The 19,495-nt window shown below is 42.7% G+C and overlaps 1 protein-coding gene across 3 annotated transcripts in view; it reads right to left on the bottom strand.

The window, feature by feature from the left end:
- The window catches only part of P2RX1 (purinergic receptor P2X 1), a 77,818-nt gene extending 58,835 nt beyond the window's left edge, over positions 1–18,983 (bottom strand). For all 3 annotated transcript variants that reach the window (XM_081943725.1, XM_081943727.1, XM_081943726.1), the window contains exon 1: positions 18,712–18,983. In XM_081943725.1, the coding sequence (XP_081799851.1) occupies positions 18,712–18,848 (137 nt within the window). In that variant the 5' untranslated portion in view covers positions 18,849–18,983. The remainder of the gene's footprint in view (positions 1–18,711) is intronic.
- Between the last annotated feature and the right edge of the window lie 512 nt (positions 18,984–19,495).

The raw sequence follows: 19,495 nt of genomic DNA, 5'->3' as shown, positions 1-19,495 counted from the left end.
TGCCAGCATCGCTGCGTCCTTCCTCCGCAAGTGTGGCAGGGAGAAATCAGGGGGAGAGAGGGAGGAGGAAGCCAATCTCTCCTCCCTCTCTCCCCCTGATTTCTCCCCCGCCGCACTCGCGAACAGGTATGCACGTACCAGTGCATACCGGCTGATGTCCACTCCTGCAATGGTCATAATGGACTACCTCTGACCTCCGTGCCTTTCGGATAAAGCTCAAGACCCACCTATTCCAAATAGCTGGCCTGGCTCAACCATAGTTCGTTCACTCTGCTCCTGACGGGTTTTTTAATTTTAATTCTGGGGTTTTTAGATTTTACTGTGTTTTAATTGTCTCTATTTATCTGCCTCCCTTCTCCATGTCCATGTACATGTATTTGTTTATTGTGTATGTGTTGTCTATTTTATATTTTATGTGTTTTCTTGTACGCCACCCCGAGTCCTTCAGGAGAGGGTGCGGCTAAGAAATAAATTTTATTATTATTATTATTATTATTATTATTATTATTATTATTATTATTATTATTATTATTATTATTATTATTATTATTATTGTTGTTGTTGTTGTTGTTGTTGTTGTTGTTGTTATTATTATTATTATTATTATTATTATTATTATTATTATTATTATTATTATTATTATTATAAGCCACTTATTCCGGTGCTGTTGTAACTTTGAACAGTCACTAAACAAACTGTTGTAAATTGAGGGCTAATTGTATTACAGTTCCTATTATTCTCAGACAAGGTATTCCACGCATCAGGCTGGAAAAGGCTGACTTATTTAACTGTCAGCTATTCTCAAAAATTAAATCTGGAATTGCAGAAGTGTATTGCTTCAAATCACAGATCAGGTCTTGCATTAAATACATATGGCTGTGCTCAACACAAAACATGTTCCAGCTGTTCCCTTTCTTAAAAATAGTAGCAGCAGTTTTTCTGTTCCCCGGTTAAATCGGTGCCACCATTTTCCTCCTATTTTTACATCTTCATGTAAAGTTTCAAGTTTTAATTTTTCAAACTATAGCTCATCCCTCCCCTAGAGAACTTCAGATCATCCACCCAGTACAAATAGCTGGGGAATCTTATTTACTATTTATGGTGTCTTACTGTATGACTCTTCCAAAAAAGGCAATATTCATATCCCAAAAAAATAATCGGTGCTAATTTGTGTATATCGATGCAAATGTAGAAATAATTATAAAAGTATAATCTGAAGAGTAATATTCATTTAATCCGAGTAGGAGAGGCATCGGATACCTGTGTCTACTATCCAGATGTTGACAGGCAACTTCAAAGAAGCTCTACATTCCCTTTGTACGATGCTTAATTCTTAAACTAGATTCAGTTCTTACCTGCACTCCCATTAACCATGGCATGAAGATGCCCCACTGTAGAGGAATGCAGAGGTAATCTTGACAATCACTATTGGTGTTGGCCTTATAGAGAGCACCAGAGATTACTTTAGAGCAGTTTTTCTCAACCTTGGCGACTATAAGTCCTGTGGACTTCAACTCCCCAGCTGGGGGATTCTGGGAGTTGAAGTCCACAGGACTTAAAGTTGCCAAGGTTGAGAAATACTGCTTTAGAGAATATGTATGTATGTATGTATGTATGTATGTATGTATGTATGTATGTATGTATGTATTTGTGTTATCAGTACAAATACAACACACACACACACAAACACACACACACACACACACACACACACACACACACACACACATGTAGATGTAGATGTAGATGTAGATGTAGATGTAGATGTAGATGTGTTACAACCCCTGGTATGCCCAAATATGGGAGGAAGCTCACTACTCCCCCTTTCTGTCCTTCGGCTCATTACAGAAAACCATCCAGGCAGAAAACCATATTTTTATTTTTAATGTTGCCTTTTTAAACACAAATACAACACACACACACACACACACACACACACATATATGTGTGTGTGTGTGTGTGTGTTGTATTTGTGCTGATAAATAAATAAAGGGAGACTCGTATAGATCTATTTCAAGCTATTTAGCTCTCATCAGCTAGCCATACCCTTACTGGGATTTGAACCTGGGCTGTATTACATATTAGGCAGTTGTATTAGCCACTAAGCCACAGGCTCTCCTCCTTATCAGCTGAGCCAGGGAAATAAGTATGTATTTGTGTTACAACCCCTGGTATGCCCAAATATGGGAGGGAGCTCACTACTCCCCCTTTATATATATATAAATGCTTTGAGCCCAGAAAACAGTGAAGCATTAGAAAAAAGCTAAGACTGGTTCGGTCCTCATTCACCAGGGTATAAGACAGAGGGAAGGAAAAACACAGGTTTTCAAGATGCTGTTAACTCTAGTCCAGTGATGGTAAACGAAGTGATGAAAAGGGAGCGTGTGTGCTCATCTGGGACGCAACCGGAAGAGGAGCTGCCCAGGGGGCATGCATGCACTGGAAAATCAACTTCCGGTTTCCGGTGCCCACTTGTGCGCCGCCCAGCTAGTTTTCCGGATACTGGCATGCATGTGTGAGCGATGATCAGCTGGCCAGTGCGCATGCTCACTCCGGAAAATGGAAGACCAGCTCTTCCAGTTTCTGGCACTGCCACATGCATGAAGGCCGGCTGATTGTCACATGTGCTTGCGTGCCAGAAACCTGGAAGAGGAACGGGCGACGCTGAGCAGGCTAGGTGACATGGCTCTGCGTGGCACTTCGGCCATGCTTGCCATAGGTTTGCCCCATCACCGCTCTAGCCTATCTTAATAAAATATAGTTCCAATCACTCTTGCAGTATCAACGGAGAAGATGTGAGAAAGAAAGTCAAAATAGCCCTATCTTGGCAAACTTTCAAGATTCAAAAGCCATAATGGTGCAATGTTTAGAATGCAGTATTTCAGGCTAATTCCGCTGACTGCCAGCAGTTCGATCCTCATTGGATCAAGGTAGACTCAGCCTTCCATCCTTCCAAAGTCGGTAAAATGCGGCCCCCAGATTGTTGGGAGGAATATGGTGGCTCTGTAAACCGCTTAGAGAGGGCTGTAAAGCACTATGAAGCGGTATATAAATTTAAGTGCTATTGCTATTCAGTCAGGTGCTAACATATTAAATTGCATTCTTGTACTCTTTGCACGGTTTCCTGACTTGGTCTACTTCAAAGGGCTGACAACTACTTCCATTCTTAAAGAAGACAACCTCATAACATAGGATTTGTTTCGTCCCTAATCCATTGCAGAAGCAGCCTGAATTCCTCCTTATCTATCCCAGATTTACAGTCATGTTTTCCATCTTCTCCCAGCAAAAATCATGGCATGCAAATAATCTACCATTCATAATAATGATGATTGGTATCTACTGTGCTCCTCTTAGTGGTAGCGGCAAATAGCATGGCTGTGGAGGTGATGGTTTGGGTTAGGTAGTATTTTGTTGCCGCTTCATTTGCTCGTGGGTGGTTTGCTTTAGAGATGATCGGGGTTATAGATAGTGTATTAATTTCTAGGCATACTCGTGTTATTGATCAGGGTGTTGTTGATGTGATTACAGAGGTGCTTAGAATGATGCTTGTTGTGATAACGAGTCAGGATATTGGATTAATTACCAGGGGCCTGTATGGCATTTTCGGGGTATGGGTCCCATAGCTTGTTTAGCTGAGCCTACTTAGAAGGTAGCATATCAATAGTATTGAAAGTTTTGAGCTTTCTGTTTCAAGCTCGAGTCTTGACTTTCTAAGTATTAAGGAGATGATTTGAACATCTGTGTTGAGGTTTTAAGCCTGTTGCATGGCCAGACTTCAATCTTCTGGGTCACTGGTCATTGACCTTTTTGGTCATTTTGGCTTGGGTTGCAGGACAAACCAGATACCTCATATTTGCTTTAGACTCTATACAATACAATACAATACAATAGTGGAGTTGGAAGGGACCTTGGAGGCCTTCTAGTCCAACCCCCTGCCTAGGCAGGAAACCCTATACCATTCCAGACAAATGGCTATCCAACATCTTCTTAAAGACTTCCAGTATTGGGGCATTCACAACTTCTGGAGGCAAGCTGTTCCACTGATTAATTGTTCTAACTGTCAGGAAATTTCTCCTCAGTTCTAAGTTGCTTCTCTCCTTGATTAGTTTCCACCCATTGCTTCTTGTTCTACCCTCAGGTGCCTTGGAGAATAGTTTGACTCCCTCTTCTTTGTGGCAACCCCTGAGATATTGGAACACTGCTATCATGTCTCTATAACTCTGTAACTCTATAAATCAATAACTCTGACTGAGTTATTGGTCCATTCTTCACAAAGTGCCATCAGTCCTTGTTAAATTTCTTTGAGAACATCTTTTACTAAACACATACCAGTGGTGGGTTCCTACAGATTTAGATCGGTTCGGCTGAACTGGTGGTGGTTTGGCTGCTGGCTGGCTGGAACCGACAGTGACCCAAGCCTGCCACGGCCCCGAACTGGTCCTACAGGCAGTGCTGTAGGGGCAGCCATCTTGTTTTTAGCTTCTGCACATGCACAGGACAATTTTTATTGTACTGTGCATGCGTGCGCAGCACACATCAAGTGCATGCCCATGAGTAAACCGGCATTAATGATTGCTGGAACACACTTCTGACACATGCTAGTAGTATTTCAAAAGACCACTGTGCCTAATTTGTAAAAAAAATTAAGGACTGATGGTTGATTTAACAGGAAGAAAAATAGGTTGCTGATTCTGTCCTAAATGGATGCATTAAAGATTTTCCATTACTTTTGTCCATGAAGGTCTTTTCATGGCTGCTGAACTTTCTACTGCTTTTATTACTTTTTTTGGGCGGGGGAAGGAAGAGGTTTTACTTACTGTAAAGTCATTCTGCATGCTTCAAATACCAACTGCGGTCACTTCTTCCTGGCACTAGTCTTACTCTTTTCCATTTGCATGGTATGTAAAAGCTGAAACTGACAAGATTTCATCAAATTTCCATTTCCAGACCAAGTGACAGGAAGAAAAGCAAAACTGTCTACTCCTTTATTAGTCTTCTGGAAAACCTGTGAAATTCTGCCCTCAAATATCTCCGTTGGTCCATAAAAGGTAAAGGTAAAGGTTCCCCTTCTACATATGTGCTAGTTGTTCCCACCTCTAGGGGACGGTGCTCATCTCTGTTTCAAAGCTGAAGAGCCAGTGCTGTCCGAAGACATTTCCGTGGTCATGTAGCCGGCATGATTAAACGCCGAAGGTGCACAGAATGTTGTTACCTTCCCACCAAAGGTGGTCCCTATTTTTCTACTTGCATTTTTTACGTGCTTTCGAACTGCTAGGTTGGCAGAAGCTGGAACAAGTAACGGGAGCTCACTCCGTTATACGGCGCTAGGGATTCGAATTGCCGAACTGCCAAACTTTCTGATTGACAAGCTCAGTGTCTTAGCCACTGAGCCACCATGTCCCTCAGTTGGTCCATAGTTTTCCAGTTTTCCCAAGATTTGATAAACTCAGGACAATGAACTTTGATGTTGGAGAATATTTAAGAGCATACTCTGGATAGTTAAAAAAAAAACCATAAAAATGGATTATCAAACTAACCAACTCAGAGTTCTCATTAAGGCACAAATAACTAGCCTCAAATTACCCTACTTTGGACATGTTAGGCGAAGACCCAGCTCTCTGGAGAAAACTCTGATGCTGGGAAAGGTAGAAGGAAAGAAAAGAGGACGAACACCAGCAAAATGGACAGATTCAGTTATAGTGGCTAAAAGTGCATGGCTAGAAGACCTGAAAGACTAGGTTAGAGACAGATAGTCCTGAAGAAAATCTATCTGTGTGGTTGATAATAGTCAATAATGTCTTAATGGCTTGTAATCAATCAATCAATCAATCAATCAATCAATAACAGTCACTGGACTTCCAGAAGACCCAATGTCATGTTTACAGAAATACTCTTAAGGCACTGAGCAGACTCCACGTTCAAGGGACTACTGGTTAGTGTCACTGGCAGCTGACAGTGGATGACTGGAAAACGAAACCAGGAGAATCTAATTACTGCTCTTAAAGTATCCATCAACAGAGGGATAGAATCAAGATCAGGTGAAGTGTTAATACCACTTTATAATGCCTTGGTAAGGCCACACTTGGAATACTGCATTCAGTTCTGGTCGCCACGATGTAAAAAAGATGTGGGGACTCTAGAAAGAGTGTAGAGAAGAGCAACAAAGAGGATTAGGGGACTGGAGGCTAAAACATACGAAGAACGGTTGCAGGAACTGGGTATGTTTAGCTTAAGAGAAAGAAGGACTAGGGGAGACATGATAGCAGTGTTCCAATATCTCAGGGGTTGCCACAAAGAAGAGGGAGTCAAACTATTCTCCAAGGCACCTGAGGGTAGAACAAGAAGCAATGGGTGGAAACTAATCAAGGAGAGAAGCAACTTAGAACTGAGGAGAAACTTCCTGACAGTGAGAACAATTAATCAGTGGAACAGCTTGCCTCCAGAAGTTGTGAATGCCCCAACACTGGAAGTCTTTAAGAAGATGTTTGATAGCTATTTGTCGAAACGGTATAGGGTTTCCTGCCTAGGCAGGGGGTTGGACTAGAAGACCTCCAAGGTCCCTTCCAACTCTACTATTGTATTGTATTGTATTGTATTGTATTGTATTGTATTGTATTGTATCCTGCAGTAGAGCTGTATGGATGGAACGACTCCATTTTACTAAAGTAGACTAAAGTGAGAACAATCAACCAATGGAACAGAAGTTGCCTTTCAAAGTTGTGGGAGCTTCATCACTGGAGGCTTGCAAGGGGAGATTGGACTGCCATTTGTCAGAAATGGTGCAGGGTCTCTTGCTTGGGTGGGGGGGTTGGACTAGATGACCTATAAGGTCCCTTCCAACTCTGTTAATCTAAAGATATTGGATTAGGATCACAGAAGTCCAGTTTCAAATCCAGAATCAGCCATGAAACTCATGGGCTTCCAGGACCTTGTGTCAGACATCTTCTCCCTGCTGCTTTGGGTCCCTAGAACAGGATTGGGGAACTATGGCCCTTTTAAGATCTAAGAACTAAGAAGAAAGATGGAACTTTCATGTTGCAAATAAGGACAGATTACATAACAGATTCCACGTCCTGGGGGCTGCCACTAAGAAGGCCCATAGCATGAAACCTTTTGCTCTTTTCTTGGTGCCTAAGAGTGCAACCAGGAGTTAGGAGTTTTGTCATCTGTGTTTCTCATTTACTGAAATGCCTTTTCCGCCCAGCCTGGCGATGTGCTTTTTACAAGGTTTTCCAGAAGAAACATAGGTCTTTAAGACGTCAAAACATACTTTAGATACAGGACTAAAATGAATCCATCCTTATCGTTCAGCATGCCAAATTCTTATTCCCAGGCTTTCAAGAGTAGGGTAAAGGCCAGGTCAGCTACAAGCAAGAAATATCTGGAAAGTTTTCTGTCTGCTGAAAATGCCCATATTATGAGACATTTGACTTATTCTGGCAGCCGAAACCCAAACAGAAATGACTAGAGGCCAAGATTTCCATAGATAAGAAATCAATCAAAACGTGAGCTATGCACAGCAGCCGGAATTGTATTATATATGTTACCCAAAATGTATGAAAAGCTGGCATTGTATAGAATGCTTAGGAAATTTAAACAGTGTGTGACATTTTTCGGCAACGTATGAATGTCTGTATAATTTTAATTTGTTATCTAGGCCCTATATACAATACCTAGGCATTAGGCAGAATAACAATAACTACTTAGGCAAATTATGAAAGAGAGTTATGAAAACAGTTAGGGTTGGGGTTGGGGCAGGGGTGGGTTGCTGCTGGCATTGTTGCTGGTTTGGTGCGCTTCGCTCGCGCTCATGCCAGACACACACTCTGCGTGCGCAGAAATAGGTCTGTGCATGCGCAAAACATTAAAAAATGGGAAAAAATAAAATGTGTGCAATGAAAATTAATACAATACAATACAATAGTAGAGTTGGAAGGGACCTTGGAGGCCTTCTAGTCCAACCCCCTGCCTAGGCAGGAAACCCTATACCGTTTCAGGCAAATGGCTATCCAACATCTTCTTAAAGACTTCCAGTGTTGGGGCATTCACAACTTCTGGAGGCAAGTTGTTCCATTGATTAATTGTTCTGTCAGGAAGTTTCTCCTCAGTTCTAAGTTGCTTCTTTCCTTGATTAGTTTCTACCCATTGCTTCTTGTTCTACCCTCAGGTGCCTTGGAGAATAGTTTAACTCCCTCTTCTTTGTGGCAACCCCTGAGATATTGGAACACTGCTATCATGTCTCCCCTAGTCCTTCTTTCTCTTAAGCTAAACATACCCAGTTCCTGCAACCGTTCCTCATATGTTTTAGTCTCCAGTCCCCTAATCATCTTTGTTGCTCTTCTCTGCACTCTTTCTAGAGTCTCCACATCTTTTTTACATCGTGGCGACCAGAACTGAATGCAGTATTCCAAGTGTGGCCTTACCAAGGCATTATAAAGTGGTATTAACACTTCACGTGATCTTGATACAGTCCCTCTATTTATGCAGCCTAGAACTGTGTTGGCTTTTTTGGCAGCTGCTGCACACTGCTGGCTCATATTTAAATGGTTGTCCACTAGGACTCCAAGATCCCTTTCACAGTTACTACTACTGAGCAAGGTACCACCTATACTGTACCTGTGCATTCTATTTTTGTTGCCTAAATGTAGCCTAAATGCCTAAATGCGCAGAACCAAAAATCAAGAGGGCGGCGCCATAGGAGAACCAGTTCGGGGGCGTGGCAGGCCTACGTCGTTGCCGGTTCCAGAGACCCAGGCTGCCAAACCACTACCGGTTTGGCCAAACCGATAGGAACCCACCACTGGGTTGGGGGTAAACTCTAACTTTAACCCTAACCCTTTATTGAAAAGACGTATATGAAAATGAAAGAAGAAATGCAAAGTAAAGTACAGGACTTTCTTATTGAAAACAACAACAACGATGAAAAAAACCAATATTGTACCTACTTGTTGCAAAAAGGAAGGCTAAAGGGGCATTTTGGTGAGAGTGTTTTATACCTTGCTGGTTTGCCTTTTCGCACTGCATAGAATGCTTATGATATATGTGAAATATTAAGCATTTCATACTTTGACGTCCAGTTTCTGGCATTCTATAGATTTCCTAGGCATTCTGTAAAATGCCTAATTTCACACATTGACAGTAACATATATAACAGCTTTGGAATTCAAATCCCAAGATTGAAAATCTTCTATCAACCATCCAACCAGTCAACCTCTCAGCCAGTAAAACAATCAGGTTACTGATAGGCTCACATACACACTGAATTATTTTTCAATTAAGGCGAGCCGTTAGCTAATGCTTGTGAATCCAATATTCTATTTTGCAGCAATGGTCACAGGCATGTACTTTGGAAGAAATGCACAAGTTAAGGCTTAAAGCAACAGGCTTTCTCTAGCTCCCCAGCAATAAGTAGAGTTTTTACCAGGTAGACTCTCTCTAAACATGGAGGCTTCATTTAGTTCTGGTGAGTAATAGGATTCTCCTCTACCTTCTCCTTCATGAGTTTGTTTAGCCCTTTTGGGGTGATTTCAGTTGGAATTCAGCTTAACAGGCAATTCCATAAAATCCTTGTCTGTTTTCCTTGGCCTGCCCTACATTTACAATTTGCTGATCTCATTAGATGGCCTTGAATTCTAGTATTGTGAGAGTGGAAGTTAAGGAAGGATGATTAATTGAGTTTGGGAGGGACTCCTATCCAGGCATCTCCCTGAATAACATAATTTCGACTTCAGTTTATATTCTTGCAATGTTGTGTAGGAAGTTAGCACCCACCCCTCTCCTAGAAAAATGAAATATCCTGGGAAATATTGAAAAGGCAGAATATTATATTTCCCTGGATAAGAAATGGAGAAATGTGTTTTAAGGCAGGAAACAAACTCATTCTTAATAGCCCCCCTTTGTCAATGGGCCATTAAAAGGCTTGATCCAGTCTATTCTACATAACAAATATCTCCCCTTCAGCTCCAGGGTGATGGGATTAAGGCATGATAGTATTCGCCCTTTACCCATCTCTCCACAGGGCACCTGGGAAGAAGCAATGCTCAACCAAACTTGGACTCGAAACACAGCCTACAGAGTTGTCCCTGCATGGCCCCATGGGAGTCTGACAACCAATCAGAATACATGCTCAAGATCAAAGGCCAGAGAGGGCATAAAACAAGGGACTTTCAGCATCTCTGCCCCTTTTTCTTCTTCACCCAACATCTGGAAGCATGTGATTCTCCCTTTTCTGTTCAGGAGCTCAAGCCATGCAATCCTGTCCACCATTAAAACCATCTTTCCAAGCAGCCTCCATGTTTCCAGTGTCTTTTTCCCCACTTGGAGCTGGACCCAGGTGGACATTTCTTCCAACAGTTGTACACAGGTGCTGGGCTATAAGTCTTTGAACATATTTACCAGTATTTCTAAATAGACCTGCCACAGGACTACAGACTGGATTTGTACAACATTCCTAATTTGGCTACTGAATTTCTAAATACATCAAACAGGAAACCAGATGAATCAGGCTAAATTCGCACCGTGTCTTTAGCCAGAGAAGTCACTAATATTAAAACTAACGGAATGTAGCATATTGTGTGAACACAGCACTTGGAAGTAGCTGTCTGGTTAAGCCATTATCTTCCCCCTTTCTCTTCCTCTGGGGAGTCCAGGCGACAAATGCATACAGCTCTTTTAAAAAATGGAACATCCTTTGAATGTCTCTGATTTGTAGTCCCAAATTGCAAGAGAGAAGTAGAAAGAAAGAATTAACCAGAGAGTGAAACTTGAAATTACAAAGTATCCCTAAAATCTGGATAGCAAATCCTAAGTCTCTTCTATCAAATTTTTTTAAACAGATGTAGAACAAATATTGCATGCTTTGTCTTTCTGCTAAATTGCAATTAAACGGAAATCATGAAATATTTGACTGTTCCTAGTCTGGATTAAATTAAATTATGTTTACTTTTCCTTGTCTTTATCCAAGTCTACTATTGAAAGCCCCTTCATGGATTACTGCCTTGTTGTGCGAAGGGGCTTGTGTAGCTCAATGAAGCTTGAACATTGGGCACTCTTTAACTTGAACATTGGGCACTCTCTAATAAAATGAAATTCAATGGTGAAAAGAGTAAGGTTCTACATTTAGGCAACAAAAACGAAATGTACAGGTACAGTATAGGTGGTACTTTGCTCAACAGTAGTAACTGTGAAAGGGATCTTGGAGTCCTAGTGGACAACCATTTAAATATGAACTAGCAGTGTGCAGCAGCTGCCAAAAAAGCCAACACAGTTCTAGGCTGCATCAACAGAGGGATAGAATCAAGATCACGTGAAGTGTTAATACCACTTTATAATGCCTTGGTAAGGCCACACTTGGAATACTGCATTCAGTTCTGGTCGCCACGATGTAAAAAAGATGTGGAGACTCTAGAAAGAGTGCAGAGAAGAGCAACAAAGATGATTATGGGACTGGAGACTAAAACATGTGAAGAACGATTGCAGGAACTGGGTATGTCTAGCTTAAGAGAAAGAAGGACTAGGGGAGACATGATAGCAGTGTTCCAATATCTCAGGGGTTGCCACAAGGAAGAGGGAGTCAAACTATTTTCCAAAGCATCTGAGGACAGAACAAGAAGCAACTGGAAACTGATCAAGGAGTGGAGCAACTTAGAACTGAGAAGAAACTTCCTGACAGTTAGAACAATTAATCAGTGGAACAGCTTTCCTCCAGAAGTTGTGAATGCCCCAACACTGGAAGTCTTTAAGAAGATGTTGGATAGCCATTTGTCTGAAACGGTATAGGGTTTCCTGCCTAGGCAGGGGGTTGGACTAGAAGACCTCCAAGGTCCCTTCCAACTCTGCTATTGTATTATTGTATTAAGCTATGAGCTATGCCGTGCAGGGCAAGCCAAGGCGGACAGGTCATAGCAGAGGCCTCTGACAAAACGTGATCCACTGGAGAAGGACATGGCAACCCACTCCAGTATCTTTGCCATGAAAACCCCAAGGACAGTACCAAAAGGCAAAAAGAGATGACGCCGGAAGATGAGCCCCTCAGGTCGGAAGGTGTCCAATATGGTACTAGGGAAGAGCAGAGGGCTAGTACTAGTAGTGCCAGAAAGAGTGAAGCGGCTGGGCCAAAGCCAAAAGGAGGCTCAGCTGTGGATGTGAAACGAAAGTCCGATGCTGTAATGGTACAGGACAGGAAGGCCTGGATGAACATTGTCAATGGGGCCGCAATGGGTCAGACACGACTTTGCAACTATCAACAACTATTGAAAATTAACCTAAAGGTACCTCACCCAATTCAAATGTCACTCTTGCCCAAATAACACTATGAACCTCTGGGATAGAAAAAAATGAAAAGATACAAAGACAAGTTTCTTTTTTTATTTTTTAAAGCTCTTACCCCATTCGGGAATGTTACACAGGAGTAAGTTTTTGTTTTTTAGGGAAATTTAAGCTTTAAAAAAGTTTGCATTATGGAAATTTATATGCAGTGTATAAAAAGGTGACATTAGAGAAATTTGGATTTTAAAAGGATTTGGGGCTAAATGTATACAGCTGTGATCGTTAATGTTAATTGCCTAGAGGTACCTTTTATCTTAGGAAAGGTTCTGAATGAAACCACATATTAGTCAGTTCCTCTGAAAAAAACACACACCATTATTACACCAAATCAATCTAAATTATTGCCCAGCTTATGGGAACAATAAATGAACTTATATTGATCCACACAACCCTCATCCTTGGAATCATTCCTGCCAATGAATTATTACAGTGCTAAGGAGAAAGCGGGTCCTTCTTCTTTCCTCTTAACAGAACTACAAGAGGTTTTATTCAAAGGGAAAACAAGAAGGAGCTTTAGAGCAGTGTGCTTCAATCTCAGTAGCTTTAAAATTATAAGAGTCAACTCCCAGAATTCCCCAGCCAGCTCTGGGGAACAGGAATGGGGCTAATGTAGCGAGGGTGGTAAAGTTGCCCATTTATACCCAGTTCCTAGATTGTGAAGAAGACCTACACATCTTCCTTGTTTGACATCAAGATGTCCACTGTAGTGGGTCACTCCTCCCAATGATTGATCAAGTGTTAGGCTAGAAACCAGGAAACTGTGAGTTCTAGACTTGTCTCAAGCACCATGTTTCCATGAAAATAAGGCAAGATCATATTTTCTTTTGACCCCCCAAATAAGCTGTTGGCCTTATTTTCGGGGAGGTCTTATTATTTTTGAGGTGCAGGAGGCAGCGAGCGTGGTCACCTCATGGCTGCTGCTGTGTTGCAATATTTCCAGGGAGGGCTTATTTTGAGGGAAACAGTATGAAAGCCAGCTGGGTGATTTTGGGGCAACCTCCTCTCAACCTATGATGTCAGGTTCAGGTGACAAGCTGGTCAGTCAATTCCTGTCACAACCAATGAATCAACACTTGGTTGATCCGAAAAAGGTGTAGCTTGGAGTGAAACACTAGGACAGGGATGTCAAACTTGCCTTGTCATGTTGCCATCACGGGATGTTTTGCGATGGTTTTTGCCTTGGTAGAGCTGGGGTGGCCCGTGGGCTGCTAGTTGACACCCCTGTATTAGGAAATAAAACCCGTTTTGGGGATTTCTACCTATCTACCCTGCCTTCCCTTTGCCAGTCGTCCAGGCTTCTCCTCCTTTAGTAGCCTTGGCCCTAGCCCCACTTTCTCCACCACCACCACCTCTTTGTTCAGGCTGCTTACCTTCCACGGTGGCTGGTCCAGACACCGGAAGGCCAGCTGACAGGAGTTTTCGGTGGCCCCAGCCAGCAGCTGCTGCTGGGAAGCGCCTGGCAGGCAAAGAGGTTTGGACTTGCAAGGCAATGAGATGCGCATGTGCGAAGAACATGGCGGTGACGGCAACAGGTTTTTCACTGACCGGAGGACTTTTTGGCGGTTGGCAGCCAGTGCTGCCTCTTTGAGAGCTGCTTTGCAAAGCGGCTCTCAAAGAGGCGGTGGCTGGGAGGCTTCTTTGCCTGCCAGCCACTGGTGAAGGGAGGGCAGGGTGATGAGTGGGCAGCAGCTCCAGGGCAAGGCCGGAACCGATGAATGGCACATTCCCCAACCCAGCCAAGGTGGGTGGTGAGCAGGCGGTGGCTCTGGGGCCTCAGGGAATGGCATGTTCCTGGGCCCCGGCTCCCAACCCAAGGCGAGTGGGCAGCATTCTTACTTATCTTTGGTGAGCTGAGCAGAGCGGGCAAGGCATGGAGGCGATGGGCAAGGCACTTGGTTGGCCCGCATGGTGAAGCAAAGGCATATATAGGGCTCAGATGGGCAAGCATCAAATGAGCGAGTGAGCATCGAGTGATTATCAGGCGGGCAGTGTGAGCAAGCATTGGGCAGGCAGGTGGGGTGAGCAAGCGGCGACTGGGTGGGCAGGGCGAGCGAACAGCGACAGGGGGACTGGTTCAGGGGCGTGGCCAGCCAGCATCGCTACCAGTTCTCCCACCTTGTCCAAATTGCCGCCACCAGTTTGCGCGAACTGGCTGAATACCACCTCTTCATCCCACCCTGGAATTCTCAGCCAGTTCTTCATCCAAGTCTAACTTAGCTTCTGAGATACGTTGATTGAAGGATAGCCATAACGTTTAGGCAAAAGTGTGACTTTCTTCTTGCTAGGAATCACTTCTATTCCACCACTTATCTGCCATCCCCATTTGATGCATCTTCAGTCATTCTTGACCATGTTGGCTGGGGATAATAGCAGTTGGAGTCCAGCAGCAGCTAAAAGATCTCAAATTCGCTAACCTTGCCCTGATAGAACTAAACCTTGTCAAATGACTTGGTAAAAACAGTAAGCTGAAATCTTAAGAGTTTCCCTTTTCAAATACTGAGTTTTGAAAAGTTTTCTGCTTTCTCTCCCCCCTTCCAAAAAAAGGTTTCTTTGGGGAAATAATCCTAAGTGTTGGATGCTTAGACAGGAAAAACAGCTGCTTCCTTCAGCAAGCAGCCTGTAGGATCAGCAAGGATCTATATTCTGTCCTTCTGTTTTGAAGGGCAAAAGGGGATATAGATGTTCCAAGGGAGCATCAACACCAAACTAACTTTTGACCCAACCATCAACACAGTGGTTGATGTGGCACAGTGCCCAATAGCGAGTTAGTTCTGGCTTGCTTTTCACATCTTTAACCATTAGCATTATGGATATTTACTGCACTACTTACGTTCACTGTATTTTTTCATATCCGTGGATATGCAAAAGGAAAATAAAATTAGATTGTTAGATAGATCTACTACAAGGTGATTGCTTGGCTAATTAAGAAGGAATGTCAACATAGCAGCCAGAGAGCTGTTTTATCCATTCTTTGAATGAAGTGGGAAATAAACAATATTAGAATTCTGGATTATGCCACTTAAGAATATAGATTGGTGGTGAAGGTTAGTATTTTTTTTAATGCAACTATGTGTATATGGTATATTAGATAGGGAGAGAGCTATGATAAAGTTCCTACATATATACAATTACATTTGCAAATGTGTTTTTCAAGATCTGCAGACAGGAGATAAAGTATAAATATAGACAATAATCACTTTCGTATGTATGTATGTATGCATGCATGCATGCATGCATGCATGCATGTATGTATGTATGTATGTAGTATTTGTGCTGATAAATAAATAACCTGGATGGTCCTCTGTAATGAGCCGAAGGACTGAAAGGGGGAGTAGTGAGCTCCCTCCCATATTTGGGCATACCAGGGGTTGTAACACAAATACATATACATATACATATACATATACATATACACACACACACACACACACACACACACACACACACACACACACACACACACATATATATATATATATATATATATATATATATATATATATATATATATATCCCCACAATGATATAGTCAAAAAGCCCCACTTCTTTGGGACATATATCATAAAAATACCACATATAAACAAGCAATAGAACTTGGATCATATAGCTGCCATCTTGACTTTTTTGACCACCCTGGATGTTCCTCCTGGATCCTCTCCAATTAGCATAGAGAATGCTAAACTACATGGACAGATGTCTCAATTGATATTAGATTCAGATGCCTTTTTAGTGCTGAAAGAAATTGCTTTGGGAGACAATCAGTGTGCAAAACAGAATTCAAGAAATAGTCAATAAAATGGTAGCTGCAACAACTTTTTGGGTTTCCTTTCTTTAATGGGGGGAAGGAATGATTGCTCAATGGTGAAACAGAAATTCAGACGTGGCGGTGTTGGAAAAAACTCCCGCCTAGCATCCTAAAGATCCTCAGCTTCCCACAAAAATGACTTTTAACACTATTTCTCAACCTTGGCAACTTTAAGATGTGTGGACTTCAACTCCCAGAATTCCTGACTTAGAACAATGGGGTGTCAATTCCTGAAGCAACAATATGCACAGTATCATAGCAAACTGTGTCTAACAGCATTCTTTTTGTATCAAGTTGAATTCAGTGTACAGTGTATCCACAGAGTTGGCCATTTTTTCCCTCTTCTTCTGGGATATTTTCTCATCTTTCCAGTCTAGTCTCCATTTAATCTCCCATCCAATTATTACTAACATCTGATTGGCATCTAACAGTGATGGCTAACCTTTTCCGGACTGAGTGTCCCAAGCACACATGCGTGTGAATGCGTCTGTGTGTGCCTGAACCCCCAAAATGTAATGTGTGCGCAGCCCCGCACATGCGCCCTGCCCCTGTGCATGCACGCAGCCCCACCTCATGTGCCCCATGCATATGCATGCCAGACCCTGCATGTGTCCCCCCACATACTCTCTGCCCCCCTGAGCATGTGCACGCAGGCACCCGCACATGCTCCCTGCCCCCTACCCATGCACGGCAGAGACCCAAAGACCAGCTGGTGGATGGGAAGCTCGCGCGCATGCACAGCGGAACTGAACTGGGGCAACGGCTCCCGTATTCACAGAGAGAGCGCTGCATGCCACCTCTGGCATGTGTGCCATAGGTTCACCATCACGGGCATATAACACCTGTGCCAATCTACTTCAGTGACTTCAGTATTCTTAACTTTGGATTGCCCCTCCCCCCGCCTCACAAAAATTGTTGTCTTTCTAGTGAAAGATTGCGGCTCCTGCTTTGCATTAGACAGGAGTATCTGAGTCTCTAAGGCCAGGACAGTACAGGTGGTCCTTGAACTGGGATTAGTGGTTTTACAACCATTTGAAGTTATGATGGATGTTTTTCATGCAGAGAGCAGAATTGAATCCTTCGACAGGCATCTCTTTCAGCCAGCCCCTAGAGATGAGAGTGTATTTAAAACAGGATCAAAAGTAAAGCAAAGGTGCTTTTTCAAGAGGCAATTGAACTTTTTTTGTTTTTCCTTGAAGAGGTTTCGCTTGTCATCCAAGAAGCTTCTTCTATTCTTTTGAAAAAGCACCTTTGGGACACTCGTGACCTGGATGACTGAGAATCTCCATAGACATCCGGAGTAAAGGTTTGTGATACAATTCCTGCCCCATAATCCTGACCTTGCCAAGATGAGTGACAACTGGCCAGGTTTTGAAAGAAGGCTTAAAGTGAAAGGGAGTAGAAACCTTAGCACAGCTGGAAGGCTTGCTAAGCAACAACTCCTTCTTGGGAAGAGCTGATTCCTGTTCCAGATGTGGGTAGAAGTCCCACATTTTAAATCTAGCTGCTTCACACAGAAGCCAAAGAATCGGCCAAGTGTGGGATACATATGGAGACAATCAGGAGAAGGCTGCCATGTGCAACTCCATAATTTTAAATGGGTTTTCACAGCCTATATAGGACTTTTGCCCTCAATTGCATTTTCAGCTCCTTCAGACCATCAAAAACCAAAAATGCTCATTGGTTCCTTACCTAACCCAGGAGTGGATGACCTTGATCAACCAAATGTCTGCTGGTTAATCAACAGCATTAATAGCAATAGCACCTAGACTTAAATACGGCCCCATAATGCAACACTCTCTGGGTGGTTACAACATCAGGGTATTGCCCCCAATAATCTGGGTCCTCATTTTACCAACCTCACAAGGATGGAAGAATGGAAAGCTGAATCAATTATTAAACAGATGGGATTCATGGATTGGGCACCCAATAACAGTAGAAACAAACGAGAGAATTGAAAGGCTCCCTTGCCTGATTCTAAACTGTGTAAAGACTGCAAAAACAGACAGATAGAATCAAGATCCCAAGAAGTGTTAATACCACTTTATAATGCCTTGGTAAGACCACACTTGGAAGCTTGCATTCAGTTTTGGTCGCCACAATGTAAAAAAGATTTTGAGACTCTAGAAAGAGTGCAGAGAAGAGCAACAAAGATGATTAGGGGACTGGAGGCTAAAACATGTAAAGAACGGTTGCTGGAACTGCATATGTCTAGTCTGATGAAAAGAAGGACTAGGGGAGACACGATAGCAGTGTTCCAATATCTCAGGGGTTGCCACAAAGAAGAGGGTGTCAAACTATTCTCCAAGGCACCTGAGGGTAGAACAAGAAGCAATGGGTAGAAACTAATCAAGGAAAGAAGCAACTTAGAACTGAGGAGAAACTTCCTGACAGAACAATTAATCAATGGAACAACTTGCCTCCAGAAGTTGTGAATGCCCCAACACTGGAAGTCTTTAAGAAGATGTTGGATAGCCATTTGCCTGAAACGGTATAGGGTTTCCTGCCTAGGCAGGGGGGTTGGACTAGAAGACCTCCAAGGTCCCTTCCAACTCTGTTATTCTATTCTAAACACTTACCCAATGATGTAGGAAAGGACCACCAGCTGGATCAGTCGGAAGGTTAAGCCCACCTTCTTGTTGCGCACCAAAACCATCCTTGGGGTGTCATATTCGAATAGAAACAAGGAGATTTTTTCTGTGAATTTATGGCCCATAAGGAATAGCTGATGTGGTTTCTTTTGATGGTTGCAGCAGGCCAGAGTCTTCTGCTGACTGATTCTCCCAAAGTTTGTCTTTCTCACTTCTGCTAATTTTCTTTGACTTCTCAGCAAGCTCCGTGTTCTCACCCTGTAAGCAGCAGCAAAAAGGTTCTCCCCCCACCTCTTACTGGGTGTAGTAGTTTACTTACATCTCCTTAGATGGTCTGGGGGGGTGGGACAGGGTGTGTTTACTGAGTGGAGGCAGTCGCAAACAATTGCCCAAGTACAGCTGAACAGGAAAGATTCATTTTTGCATCCTGCTCTGAGCAATTATAGAATGGAGTGATGATTCCAAGGGTTAGAATGATTTCTTAAATAATTGACGACCTCAGTGTGTTTCACAAATTAAAATAGGAAAAGCTTCCATTATCCCAAGTCTATTACACCAAACTTTAGTTTGCAGGATTAAAAGGTCAGAAGGAGTTTGGGGTTTGAGGTTAAAAGGCAGTTCAAATCTCTAGGCTTGCCAGAAAAACATGGCCTAAAAATCCAGATCCACAAAGCTTTAGATAATCATCGGATGGCAAGCGAAGTCTACCTTACAAGTGGCTGTGATGATTAAATGCAAAAAGGTATCAGGAAGGTTACCTCAAGGTCTTTTC

This window comes from Natrix helvetica (genome assembly GCF_964273705.1).
Source record: "Natrix helvetica genome assembly, chromosome: 2".
Classification (NCBI taxonomy): Eukaryota; Metazoa; Chordata; class Lepidosauria; order Squamata; family Natricidae; genus Natrix; species Natrix helvetica.
This window is presented reverse-complemented; position numbering and strand designations above follow the sequence as displayed.